Source organism: Platalea leucorodia, assembly GCF_965183815.1.
Source record: "Platalea leucorodia genome assembly, chromosome: 2".
Taxonomy (NCBI): Eukaryota; Metazoa; Chordata; class Aves; order Pelecaniformes; family Threskiornithidae; genus Platalea; species Platalea leucorodia.
The window spans coordinates 106,088,161-106,102,545 of record NC_138824.1 but is presented as its reverse complement, the minus strand read 5'-3'; the positions used below and the strand labels follow the sequence as shown (position 1 = coordinate 106,102,545).

General features: G+C 34.8%; 1 protein-coding gene across 2 annotated transcripts in view; it reads left to right on the top strand.

The window, feature by feature from the left end:
• The window catches only part of NCAM2 (neural cell adhesion molecule 2), a gene marked incomplete at both ends in the record, with an annotated part of 315,199 nt that overhangs the window by 236,571 nt on the left and 64,243 nt on the right, over nt 1-14,385 (top strand). For both annotated transcript variants that reach the window (XM_082333672.1, XM_082333671.1), the window contains 3 exons: nt 108-295; nt 2,968-3,064; nt 11,169-11,342. In XM_082333672.1, the coding sequence (XP_082189798.1) occupies nt 108-295; nt 2,968-3,064; nt 11,169-11,342 (459 nt within the window). The remainder of the gene's footprint in view (nt 1-107; nt 296-2,967; nt 3,065-11,168; nt 11,343-14,385) is intronic.

Below are 14,385 nucleotides of genomic sequence, written 5' to 3'. Positions count from 1 at the left end.
TAATAAATTGATACAGCAATCAATTTCTATATGAATGTTTGGATAGGGGTGTACAGCTTGTTTTACTAAAACACTTAATATATTTGTGTATTACTTCCTTTTTCCAGATGCTCCAACGTTTGTGTCAAATCAAACCATGTATTACTCTTGGGAAGGCAATCCCATCAATATAAGCTGTGAAGTGCTAGCAAATCCGTCTGCCTCAGTTCAGTGGAGAAGAGGAAAATTAGTTTTACCAGTAAAAAATACAACACATCTGAAGACCTACAGTACAGGAAGAAAGCTGATTCTAGAGGTAAGGCTTAAAATGGAAATCAACGTGGTGACATTAATTAATTTCTTCCTCAGTTTGGCACCATTGCAAGTACTATAAAGTGCATTTAAGGATAAGACTTATAATTTAATAAGTAAAGCTCTTTTTAAAAAATACTATTTATGAACTTATTTATCTCCACCTTTCTTGTGAGCAGTTGGAAAATAAACCTCATTTGCATGGCTTGTGCTCAGTTTTCCATCTGCAGGGAACAAAAATGTGACTTGTGTTTCTTGCAAGTAAATAAATAAATAAATAAATAAATATAAAACTAACCTATCGGGTTAATACTAAAAATTAAAGTGACTACCTGGTAGGTGCTTGGTATATACAAAAAAATTTATGTGGCTTCAGTCAAGAACGAAGCAGAAGGGTAAAGTGATAATAAACTGCAATTAGCTTTGACAACAACTGTTTCCTCATGGAGGCACTGGAAAAATAAGAGCTAAACTCCCTTCTGTTATCTAAAAGGTACATGTAAGAACATAACTTGAGAAAGGCAGAAGACAGACCTTAATTATCTGTTTACTTTATTAACTTGACTAAAGAGAGAACTACTCATCATTAGTGTATAGCAAATCATGGTCCATAATTAATCAGTTCACAACAAAGTGTAACCAGTGTCTCCAGCCCTAGTCTCACCTGTTACAGGGACAACATACTGTCTTCCTTCACAGCTGTGGAAGAAGTTAGTTTTCTCCATTTCTATCTAGTATCGGGCTTATGTCTGAGCATAAGCTTCTCAGTTGCCATGGGAAAAAAGTTTGAGAATCTATAGGGCTAATCAGAGTGGGGGACCTACTTCAGATCCTAAGCAAGAGATGTACAGTGCACTGAAAAAACCTATGTTTTTTTACTAAAGTCCAAACAAGTAACCTCATTTCTTGTAGTAGAGGATATATATTTAAAAAGACACAGTCTTACTCTTGTTTGAAGGTCATCTTTAGGGTTTTTTTTTATATTAAGTAAAGCTTAACAACACAAAATATGCTTTACAGTCTGTGGTTCTGTGAGTGCTCTTCCATTCTTCTGTCACCTAAACAGCTGGTCAGGCAAGCTGGATTCCAATAAATCATTAGCTCCCTGTAGTATTTATTATCTGTTCTGTCTTATACGCTTATTCACCTGAGTTTACAGTTGAGCCACATCACTTACATCTTCTTTTTCCCCCCAAATGTCTAGTGAATCCTGCAACCAATAAAAAGTAAAATGTTATGGTGGATAAGGAATTGGCTGGATGGTTGCATCCAGAGGGTAATGGTCAATGGCTCGATGTCCACATGGAGAACAGTGATGAGCGGCGTCCCTCAGGGGTCCGTTCTGGGGCCAGTGCTGTTCAATATCTTCATCAGTGACATAGACAGCGTGATCGAGTGCACCCTCAGCAAGTTTGCAGATGACACCAAGCTGCGTGGTGCAGTCGACATGAATGAGGGATGGGATGCCATTCAAAGGGATCTGGACAGGCTGGAGAGGCATGCCTGTGTGAACCTCATGAGGTTCAACAAGGACAAGTGCAGGGTCCTGCGCTTGGGTCAGGGCAATCCCCAGTATCCGTACAGGCTGGGGGATGAAGTGATTGTGTGCAGCCCTGCCGAGAAGGACTTGGGGGTACTGGTGGGTGAAAAGCTGGACATGAGCCGGCAATGTGCTCTTGCAGCCCAGAAGGCCAACTGTATCCTGGGCTGCATCAAAAGAAGCGTGGCCAAGCAGGTCGAGGGAGGTGATTCTGCCCCTCTACTCCACACTGGTGAGACCCCACCTGGAGTACCGCGTCCAGCTCTGGGGTCCTCAGTACAAGAAGGACATGGACCTGTTGAAGAGGGTCCAGAAGAGGGCCACAAAAATGATCAGAGGGATGGAGCACCTCTCTTATGAGGAAAGGCTGAAAGAGCTGGGACTGTTCAGCCTGGAGAAGAGAAGGCTGCGGGGAGACCTTATTGCAGCCTTTCAATACTTAAAGGGGGCTTATAAGAAAGATGGGGACAGACTTTTTAGCAGGGCCAGTAGCGATAGGACAAGGGGCAATGGTTTTCAACTAAAAGAGGGTAGATTCAGGCTGGATATAAGGAAGAAATTTTTTACAATGAGGGTAGTGAAACACTGGAAGAGGTTGCCCAGAGAGGTGGTAGATGCCCCATCCTTGGAAACGTTCAAGGCCAGGCTGGCTGGGGCTCTGAGCAACCTGATCTAGTTGTAGATGTCCCTGGCAATTGCAGGGGAGATGGAGTAGATGACCTTTAAAGGTCCCTTCCATCCCAAAGCATTCTATGATTCTTGCATCCTCTATAAGAATCAGCAATTTTCAGACCTTTCAGTGCTTATTTCAGTCAAAATATCAGTTTATTCAAATACTGTCTGTGAAAAAAAGTTCAGTTTATTAGATTCTTTTCTTTTCACTTTAAAAGTGAGATTGTAAAGATGAACAATGTCACGATTTTCCATTATTTGATTTTCTCATTTGAATTTGAGAAGGGGGAGTTTAACACAAAAAAGTGTGTATTTAAATCTGTATTTGGAAAATATACTAGATAGGCTGACGTAAGAAGGCATCTGCATATTGGTTAAGGAGAACATTTTTGCATTTCTTTTTTTTTTTAAAGAAATTTGATATTTGATTAGAAACTAATATTTACAAACTATTCATTTTAAAGATTGCTCCCACATCTGACAGTGATTTTGGACGTTATAATTGTACAGCCACAAACAGAATAGGAACAAGATATCAGGAGTATACACTTGGTCAAGCTGGTAAGTTAAAAAGCTGTTTCTTATTCTTTAAATATTTTTTCTACTTTAATCAAAATTAAGTTCAAACACACTTTTCTCTGTTTACTTTATTCCAATGGAATGTTTGCAGTTAATTTTAATTCTCTAAAAGTTGAGTTGCAATATAGAGTAAAATGAAACAGTTCCCTCAGAATATGAATCTTCTTTGGATTTAATTTTAAGGCCTTCTGAAAATTGAAAAAAACAGAATTAGTCTAACATTTTTTCTTTTGCCCTTATTACATTTATAACAGTGTATTTTCATTACTTCAGTGGAGAGACATATGGTTTGAAGGCAGTGAAAATAAGAAAGAATTAGGAAAGTGTTCCTTTCCTTTTTCTCCCTAGTATTTCCTTGATAAGCCAAGGATGACAAAAGACTGAAATACTTCAGCAAATAATTTCTATCTTCATTTGCACTTTTAGTTATTTAAAAGCAGAATTTGACCCAGAGTGCTGGATTGAATTAATTTAAGCTCTGAGATGTTCTACAACCAATTGTTACAGAATTTCTGAATATTTTTACGTCCATCTATTGTTGTTCAGGCAAATATAAAATTATGACTGTATGTTTGTTCTTTGGCAGAAATAATTATTAACTGAGAGTAAATGAGGGTTTCTTAGCATTTCTTTCAATTATATTTTCTTGTGGAATGGAGTAATGCTTGTTCAGCAAGCTTTGAGGACTTCCAACATTTGGAACTACATACTTAGATGATGCAAATTGTTCCAGCTTTAATGACGTCTATGGAATTATAATGCAGTTTACAGTAACAAAGGTACAGCCATACTGAAAGCTATACACCCCTTGTGATGTATTGTTATGGACTATTTTCATCAAGTAACTTTCAGGTCATACCATACTGCCACACTGGCTGATACATATTGGAGGGGACAGGTAGAAATAAGGTCTTGTATATTTTTTTTAAAGTAGGACTTGTATATTTTTTATGATCTTGAATGTTTCAGGAGGACCTTTATACGTGCATCACTGAAATGTGCACATCCAGTCATAGGGAGGCTCTCTTATCCAGCCTGGTGTTTTAATTTTTATAGTTTTGCTCAATAGGGTAATTATTTTCTTTTGGTGTCTCAGGAGTTATAAAAACCAGTTGTTTATTAATAAATTTCTTAGAAGTTGTACACAGCATTGAAAGTTTTTCCCATTTCCTCTAAAGGATGAATTTCTAACACACACTTTTACCATGAATACTATACTACTTTTTTTGTCTTTGAAGAGTGGTCAAAAGAGCTGAGCTTCCTAAAATAGGAAAATGTGGGTTTTTATTGAGAAAACAGAGGATTTCTATGTGGCACAATTTTACATCATCCAGAAGATCCATTCCCCTTCATTTTAGAGCTTTTTTGGGGTATTAGCTGTGTTGCAAATCTGATATTCCTTTGATAGCTACATGCAACTAATGAGAAATCTATTACCTCTTCCTTTTGCATGTAACCATCCTTAGTCCCAGCTAAGTTATAATTTCATACAATACATTCTCTACTTTCTACCTGACAAAACTCTTCCCAATATAAGGACTCGCACAATCTAATTCATACCTAAAATAGTTTTATTTTTTGTGAAAAGAAATTCCAGAAGAGAACAGTTTGTAGAATCTTCAGTCATGTTCATGATCATTTACCTGGTCGATTCCATTTATTTCAGTGGAATTACTTGAACAACTGAGTTTCTGTAATAGGGCTAAAATTATGACTGTAGCAGCTCATCAGTACTACATGTGGCATTAAATATGAAAAATGACTACTCCCTGTGATGTTCAAAATTGAGGTAATAATAGAAAAGCTCTAAGCTTTAAGGAAAAACACAATTAACTTCTGTACCAACTATTCTGTGTCTAATTAAGAAATCTCAAGACTTGTGGGAAGTTAGCATTGATTTGAATAGGTAAACTATATCTATTATGTGTATATTACTTTTACCATCATTTAATTTAGGAAGTAGATTTAGCCCTCTAAAAATCTCAGGACTTGATTTTCTAAATATTCGTGACTGTCATAGGATTTGCAGAGTTACGTTAAATTCATCAAACAAAAGGACTGCACGTAACCCTATGATTTTAGTCAGTTACATCCATTTCCCTTCAGGAACATGCTTTCTCTTTGGGGCAACACGTGCATCTGTTGATTTGACAGCAGCACTCATTCTGCCTGTCCTGCTGGGCTAGGTGCTACACTTTTCTCTGGAGTATCATCACTAAAATTTGTTACATGTGAGGCTTCACTGGAAAGGAAAAACAGTAGAAGTACAATGATGTGAAAGCTGCTAGAATAATTTCTCATTTCCTCTCAAAAACAGAAGACTTGCCACTAGAAGTCTTTCTTAAGGCCATGAACATGAATGGTAGGAAAGGGAAGGAAAAATCCCCCTTGCATCTCTCTGCTATCTTACCTCTCAGGACAGAAAAAGATGAGAAAATAGAACAATTATGCCAATGAAAACAGAGGAACTCAGATTGTGGTTATTGCTGTGCACTGTTTTTTCATCATGATATATATACATATGAGAACATCTGAGCAGATATTCTGTATCTGCTGATTTTTCTCTTAGATTTGCAGAACAGTATCCCAACACAATGCATGATACTGCATGATGATTATTTTAGCTATATATTTCTCTCCTGCTTTTATAAATAATTAGTTAATTTTAATACAAAATAATTCTCATTATTAATTGAAAAAGATCATGATATTTTGATTATGCATTGCATTTCAGCAAATTCTCACGAGAGCCCCTGGAAATGCAAGTGAGAGCAAATAACTCCGTACAAGCTATAATCCTGTTTTGGCTTTTTAATACAACTATATCAAAGATGTTACTGATGCCAGTTTTTCAAACAGCTTACTATTCTCTACTTTTGCAACAGTTTGCTTAACATTTTTCAGTCAATTATTCAGAAAACTTGATGAACACTTAAAATAAAATATGTACTGCAGTTATAAACGTAAAATGTAAATCAGAGTATATTTAGTGAATATGTAATGAATAAAGAATTATGGGAAGTTATTATGTAAAGCATGAGCTATATATAGACATTCTATACAATGATATGAAACGCAGAAAAAAGAACAAACTCAAATTTTGTAGTTATAATAATGAAAAAGGTATCCTTAACATATGCAGTTTATAGTGTACTGTTTATGTGGGACTGGAAAGACTGGCTGTGGAGGTGTCAGGGCTCCATTATGCTAGGCACTACTTACAATAGTGTAATGCATAATAGTGAGTATCCTGAAAGATTGACATTTTTAGCATTTGCATCTAAATAGACTTTTTTTGGGGGAAAAAACCCCAACAAATAACAAATGTAGTTCACTGTTACAAGTTTTGCACTTAAACTAGCATCAGCTGGAAACGAAAAACAACCAGGGAAATGGAGGATAAAACCATCATAATAATTACAGGTATAAAATGTCAAATGCAGCTTTCTTACTAGTTTTACTACTTTTGTTGCTTTACTTTGATAGATTAGGAAGCCCTAATGATTGATATTTTCCATATTAAAGCCTATAAATTTTTTTCATGCATTTCAATACAGCCTGGATTTCCTTTTGGCTTTGATTGTAAATACTAATGCTGGGGCATAGCATACTTTTAAAATGGCTCTGTCAGGGAAAAATAAATATTATTTCTATCTGGGAGACAGTATTAAGCAAAGCATGCTGCTAGGGTAAAGTTTACAAATAATGATCATTTTACTGAATAGTTTTAAAATTCTGCAGGAATGACTTGCTTCATGTTTTGTTCCATTTTTCTGCTTTGCTGGTTTTCAGCAGAATCAAACTACCCTTTTTTTTTTTTTAATTTACTACTAGTTAGAAAGTGATCATGCTGTCACAATGCCATTATCTTTATTTCTGTTGCCCTTCTTAAGAAATTAGACTTATTGATGACAGAAAAAGATTTCTTTCAGAGTTTAGACGCAATTTGCAACCATAGCATTTTGTATGGCAGGAAAACTATACCTGTTCACTCAAATTATACAGAGCTACTGAATCAGCCTGAATTCCAGACACTTTCATTTAAACCTTTCAAAACAATTGAAGAACTGCAGCCTATTTAAGGTTTCACACTGAAAGGTGCTGGCCATTACTGGTAAATGCTGAGAAACTTCAGCACATATTGAAAGCTTAATCAGATGTGCTCACCACCTGACTCGTGGTGATCAACTCTTAACAATGCCACATGGTTGACATCCTCCTTTTTCATTACTTAAGCATTTAAATTGCTGTGTGAGTAACATGTAGAAAGCGAAAAGAACCACAGTCTTTTTCATTTCTTGCCACTGCAAATTAATTACTTCACATCACAACCACAACTTTTATTTTAGAAGTCTACTTATACTCTGTTTTTTCTCTATGACAGGCTTAGGCCTTGGCAAGCCAGGTGAGCTTGGCAGATTGTCTCAATGGCTTTCAGAGCCAGAGGTGAGCACAGATATTCCTAGATGTGCCCAGATCTACTTTAGTCATAATTCATGTGAAATATCAGTATGCAGGGAGGTGGTATTAAATCAAATCATTTTAATTTAAAGGCTGAACTTTTGGTAAATTATCCCTTGTTTTGGTAGCAGTATTGCAACAACAAGATAGCAGTGGAACTTCTAAAAAAGTATACCAGAATCTGTGCTATCACTAAGTGATCTTTAGATCATAGAAAATAAATCCATACTTTTTCTACTATATAGTCCTTCAACTTCTATCTGTAACAGTACATGAAAGAGTAATCACTGCCCATAGCTAAACTCCTCTAAGATTCATTTGGTTGTTTAGTTTTAGAAGGGAAAAAAAACAAGAACCATCCACAGTTCTATCCTTCCAGACACAGACTTCTGAGTACACAACTTTGCAAATTATTCTTCACTCCTGCTAAACACCGAGCCAAAAGCCTTGCAATTCTAACATGAAAATCATGGCAATGTTCCAAACAATTTCAGCTGACAGGGGACAGCTCAAATGCTAGAATGTTTAGCTAGATCAGGACCAGAGAGCTGTTTACCTTGCATGATCAAATTCATACCCATTACAGAACTACAGAATTAGATTCAGTTCATTATGCTGCTAATGATCTTCTTTGGGGACAACGTTATAGATTTGGCTGGAATGAAAGAGATACTACGTATTTTATTCTATCTTAATGGCATTGCTAGTATTTGTTTCTGATTTTGACTAGGATGTGTCTCCTGTTGTATTTTCTTCAGGTGATTCACTCTTTTTGTAAGAACTGATATAGTTCAACTCTGAAAACTGCATAAAAGTTACCTGCATGTGTGGGTTGCTTGGATTGTGGGATGCATATTTAAAATAGTATTGTGGATGTATTTCATACTTAAATGAGTTTTAAACGTATTGCATTGTGCTAGTTATGCAAAATATTTTACTGGGTTTTCACAGGAGCTTCATTTTATGCTTATTAACAAATGGAATCGTATCTTCATTTGGCAGAAATTATACTTGAATCTGCAGTAGAGAACATAAGGTTCTTCCTGAAGGATGTCTTCTTCCCTATGCCATGTTTATTATAGTTAATCATATGCAGACATAAACACACAAGGAAAAGAGATCTCCTTAACATTTTGAAAGTCAAGAACAGAGTGGATATGTAAATAATACATTTTTGTTTCATACCATTGACCAAATAATTGTTTTGATCCAAACTGAAGTAACAGTGAATTGCCTTATAAAAAGAGCATACAAAAACTAACCTTAAAAATAACCTGAGTGAAATTAATTATTCATTCAACCTTAAACAATTTTTTTGTTTCATTTTTAACTCTTTTAACAACAGAAAAGGAATAAAAGTGTTTAGAAACTATTTGTAATATTGTAGGTATCCACAGCAGCTTTTAGCTTGCAATTAAATCCAAAGAGCATTCATCTTCAGTACTGCAGAGCTATATTCATCTTCCCAAGTGATTGGTATCCACATCACTCATACAGTGAGTGCCATACTGCTTTACTTTAGCTATCCTGGATTGCTTTGCTGGTGTTCTTATGTTGTATTTTTCCCACTCCTCTCAGAACAGTCATTTGAGCTAGGGAGAGAAAGAATCTGTACGCAGAATGGTGCTTAAGGTACTGTCGCTAGCGGGGAAAATAAGTATTGCTCTCAGCTGTAATGAGAATCTGGAGGAGAGGGCTCACAAGCTGGTTCTAATCCTCATCCTTCTCTGATTTTGGGATCAATGCTTATTTAGCAAGCAACTCGTATAACTAATTTTTCTTCTGTGTGATCACAGAAAAAAATCTGTATGGTTTTTTGAACATATTTTCTTTTTTCTAAAAAAAACCCAACTTTTTGATCAATTTAGAAAAAGATTCAAAACCCAGGTCTGTGTTCTGGATGCATAGCATACTGGTTACATTTGGTTGCACTGTCTGACCATGAATCTTGAATTCATTTCTTCAGAGTAATACAGCTTCACTAAGAAGGGTGAAAGTTTCCTGCAACATCCCATATCCTGGTGAAATGAATGTTTCCTGAAATAAGAAGGGATTTAAATCCCTCAAGCTGAGATTTGCATTCTACTCAAATCTTTAATGTCATGGATTCATATAGTTGTGTCTTTAAGTAAAAGATATTAAAATTGTTCATCCACATAAATAAATCTATGCTTTTTTTAACTCAGTGAGCACCAAGCATTGGAGGTTTCAGGAGACCTATATTCAGAAATGCTAACTATAAGAATTCACAGAAGTATGATATTAGCATTAAGATGCTCAACTCTGACAACTATTAGAGAATTTTTCTGGAAAAGTTTAGGTGCCTGGTTATTAAAAGGTTATACAAATCAGCCCCTTTCGAGCAGCTTTGGCAGGTGTTCTTTTCCTGAGAATTTGTGGCTGAATATGACCTTAAACCCAGTCTTTAATATTTTATAGAAATTTTTGGCTCATTTTCATTCAAGTACCAATACTAGGTGAAGCTCAGATTGATTCTCTTTTTATTCCCAACTGTCTGACAGCCCTTGAATAAAGACTACATTTTATGTAAATGATTCAGTACCCACTAACCAAATGATAGGCTTTGGCTCAAATTCCTGCATGTCCTTATAAAAATATCTTCCATACCATGGAGACAAAAGCAATGTCAAATCTGTAAGCAGGTATGCAAATAATTGTCAGATGTATCAGAAGAGAAATTTTTAGTGGTGTTTCAAATCCCTGGTCTTCTGTCCACAGAACTAAAATTCTTCCTAGTATTTTTCAATAGAATTTTTTGTAATTATAACAATTTAAAATGTGTGACAATTAGAAAAGTTAGTCTTTTGTCTTCTATGTTTTGGTTCGGTCATACATTGTAAAAATAACATAATATTTCTATTTTTAAAGATATGCTGACTCCAAGGTTAACTTTTTGCTTTTGTTTCATATCTAGCATCTCAACACTGTCTACAGACACCTGCTGTATTTTTATAGTTCTTTTCTACTTCCAAAGATATGCACTTGCTTTTGATTTCAGAGAAAATATTTCTTTCAACCTATTCTGCAAATTATTTCTTAAACTGAAAAGAGAATAGAAACCTTCCATTAATATTCCTTGCTAGTAGCTTGGAATCCAGTCTTTCAAAAAAGAAAAAAAGGATTCATGTTTTCAGCTGTATTTCAGAGTTTCATAAAAGTGGACAAATTATTTCAACAGTTTTTGTCATAATCTCATTTAGAATAATTCAGACTCTGAATGATCTATTTAGCCATAACTGTTCCTCTTGTTACATTTGATTTAAAATTTGTTATTCTCTTTTACATAATTATACAGTAAACAAACTAATCTCTTACATTTGCCTATGACGAAATTAGCTATTAAAAAAGATCATATTATAAAAGAAAGGCAGAAATGGAAAATGTTTTTGCATAACTTTAGCATACAAGAAAATAAATGTGGTTTTCTTACAGCACTGTATTAAAAAGGTTAAGTTGTTTATCTAACACAAACATTATTACCTCATATTCAATATTTATTTTTTCTCCCTTCCAGATGTTAAGGAGACTTTTTAGGGTAGATTATCAACTGATTAGGTCTGTCTGGTTGCTGCCGATTATTAAATTGATGTTTGTAATTTTTTAGATGTGCCATCAAATCCTTATGGAGTACGAGTTTTAGAGTTGTCACAAACCACTGCGAAAGTTTTGTTCAATAAGCCAGATTCACATGGAGGTGTGCCCATTCATCATTACCAAGTGGATGTAAAAGAGATAGCTTCAGAAACCTGGAAAATAGTTCGCTCCCATGGAGTTCAAAGTAAGTATACAAAAAATAAATGGAAGCATTTTAACTGAAAAGAATGTCAAGGGAAAAGAATGCAAGTATACGTTAATCGATTCTTTATTTCTCCATTAGTCTTAGTCCAGTAGCTGTATCTTCAGTTAATATTAATGAAGTCAGACCTCTTTACACCAAATAGAAATCTTACTGTAATCTTGTAAAAGTCAACCGTTACTCTTTAGTTTTAAATAAGTTTGGTGAACAAATTTACAATTATTTTGCATTTTCCACTGTCCACTCAAGTAGATATGAAGCATATTTTTGAAGTGATAAATTTCAGAGAGTCGAAATCACAGAGGAGTTAGTTTGAGAATGTGCATTACTTATGCAGTTAACTTAAACATTTTAAGCGAGCTAGTATGTGATATTTAATCCTGGGCATTAATTATTGATTTTGAGCAATTTCGTAACCTTTCTACATACCTGTTGATATTCATTATGTCTGTTTCAAAAGCATATCTATAAAGAATTATTCAACAAACATTAAAAACAGATCTATGCCTTCTTTGCACTTCTCTAAGGGCAGAAAAGAGTGTAAGCCTCCCCAAACAGACAAAAGTTCATTACATACATACCAAGGTGGGGTGTTTATACAGAGTAATGTTAATAAAATGCATTCAACAGATCAGTAATTCCTTGCATCCAGATTTACCCTTTGATATTTTTAACAGGTAGTGCAAGTTAAATCAGTTCCAACAGTCTTCTGATTTATACAGCAGGAAGTAAATGGTTTTGCAACTATCAGCACAGTGATGGGAGAAAAAATATAGCAAATTATCTAATGCCTGTTATCGCTTTCCCCTTCACATCCCATAATCCACACACAAAAATTCTGCACTAAGCGGAGCATGTTCCAAATTACAGAATTATTTCGAAGAAACCTACAATGAACATGTAATTAACATGTATTCAAAGAAACATAGAATGACTTTTTATCTTTGTTTTTCTTAACCAAACACAGTAACTGTCTGTATAAATGTAATACTGTAAATCATAGTAGCATTCATTTTAGTCCAGTATAGCTTGTATTTCTTCCAGTACCAGAAGATCTAAAGACGACAATGTGTTTCCTCTAGTTGCAGGGCATACACATTAGTGGACATTAGTGTACCTCTTCCCTTCTTTTCATGTTATGTTTCAGGTGAAGTTTGAGACTTTTTTTCTCATAGCTTCTTCCTTCAATGAATTGGCAATACATTTCTCTGATGAGAGCTACAATATACCAAATACTAAAACCTCAAGTGACCGGTCTGCGTAGTAGGTTGCAGTGTACTCAGATGAGAACAAACCCAGTGACTACAGACTGCAGTCACACAGATGTTTAATTTAAATGCAAACCCAGAGCAAAAAAAAGTCCTCAGTGTTAACTTTGTAGAACAGTGTATTTACCTTACTCCCCATAAAACTTTCTTTCCTCTTATTTCTGTTAATGTGAAGTCTATTAAAAGATTAATTGATTACATTAGGAAAGATGTATAACTTGACAGGCCCTTGTTATTAGAGTTGGCTGGAGCTGCCTTCTTCAAAAGTTCACACTTTGAATTTGAAACATTCTTTCTGCATTACATGTTTTTAAGTTGTTGTATACAGCTCATTTTGGAGATTTATGTATAACATGAATTGATCTTCTTGGAATTATTTTAGTACAATATCTGTTTGAATTGTATGGTAATTTATTCTAAAAACAGAGTAGAATGGCAGGTACAAATACCTGCAGTCCTTATGGACAATACCACTGTGAAGTAGATTGTGAGTAGTTAGGATCTATGCTGCCATCCCTACTAAAATTGAATGTAGAGCTTCTTTGAGAATAAGGCTGTATTAGTTCCTACATGCTGTCATGTTATTTCCCCACATCTTCCTTTTGTGCAATTTGCTTACATTTTTCAGTTTCTTCTCCTTTCTCGCTTGGAAGTTTTCAGGGGATTTACATTTTTTCAAGCAAGTATTTTCCTCTTCATTTCATTGTCCCTCAACTGTAACACTGAGAGATTTTGTTCAAAAACCAAAATAGGTCACATCTTAAAGCACATCTTAAAGGCACCTCTTGATAGCATGTATTATCATAGACTACTCCAAGTGATGACAAAAACTAGTAAATATGAAAACCTGAAAAGTCATCTTGGTCTACAAACAGATATACTTAGTGAGTAGAGAATTTTTGGGTAGGTAAACTTTACTGAGAGAAGAGTGGACAATATTAAAAATTAATTCTAGATCCATAATTAATTAATGCAGTTTTCTGAAATCTCTATTTATATACGCCTGCATAGAAATATTGAGATTGTATATCCTATATTTCCCTGACTATATCTCTGAACTACTTTAGAAATGAAAAACTACTTCAGAATTTCAAATATTTGCTAAGCAGGAGGCATCTTGTTTTTCTAAATCTTCCTGGTGCTACTCTATGTAATTTGATAGGGAAATCAAAAGGGAGCTGGTTGCATTTATCATAAGTTTGTGCAGTTATTCTATAATGGGTTAAAAACTTGTTCTACTTGTGAGGTACTATAGGGCCAAACCAGAAAAACAAGATGTGTTATCAAAACATGGACTGAACAGCCCGGAGCAGAAAAAGTCTTGTCAAAAAAAAAAAAAAAAACCCAAACTAGTGTACTTTTTTTAAATGAAAATACTGTGAAATGTAACTGGAATCTTTCTGAAAAATTCAGTCTTTGCTTGTTTCCTGAGCATTCAAAGGGTTTCAGCAAGTTTTCTAAAACATCTGTTTAAACCTCTCTCCAGTTATGTTTTAGCCTGCTTACAGTGTCATGGTAGAATAGCATTGAGATATCCTCTGCCAAATCCTTATTTTCAGTTCCTGAAAGAATTTTTAAAGCAGCTTTTCTTAGTGTGAAGGCTTTTCTTTTTTTCTTTATACTTTTTGAGACATTTAGGATACTTTTAAGTCTTTTGAATGATAAAAAAAATTACATGTTTTTGAGACAGTTTCTCATTATGCTTAGGTAACTAAGGACCATTTTCCTACCATGCCTCAACACCTTCTCGGCTGAGT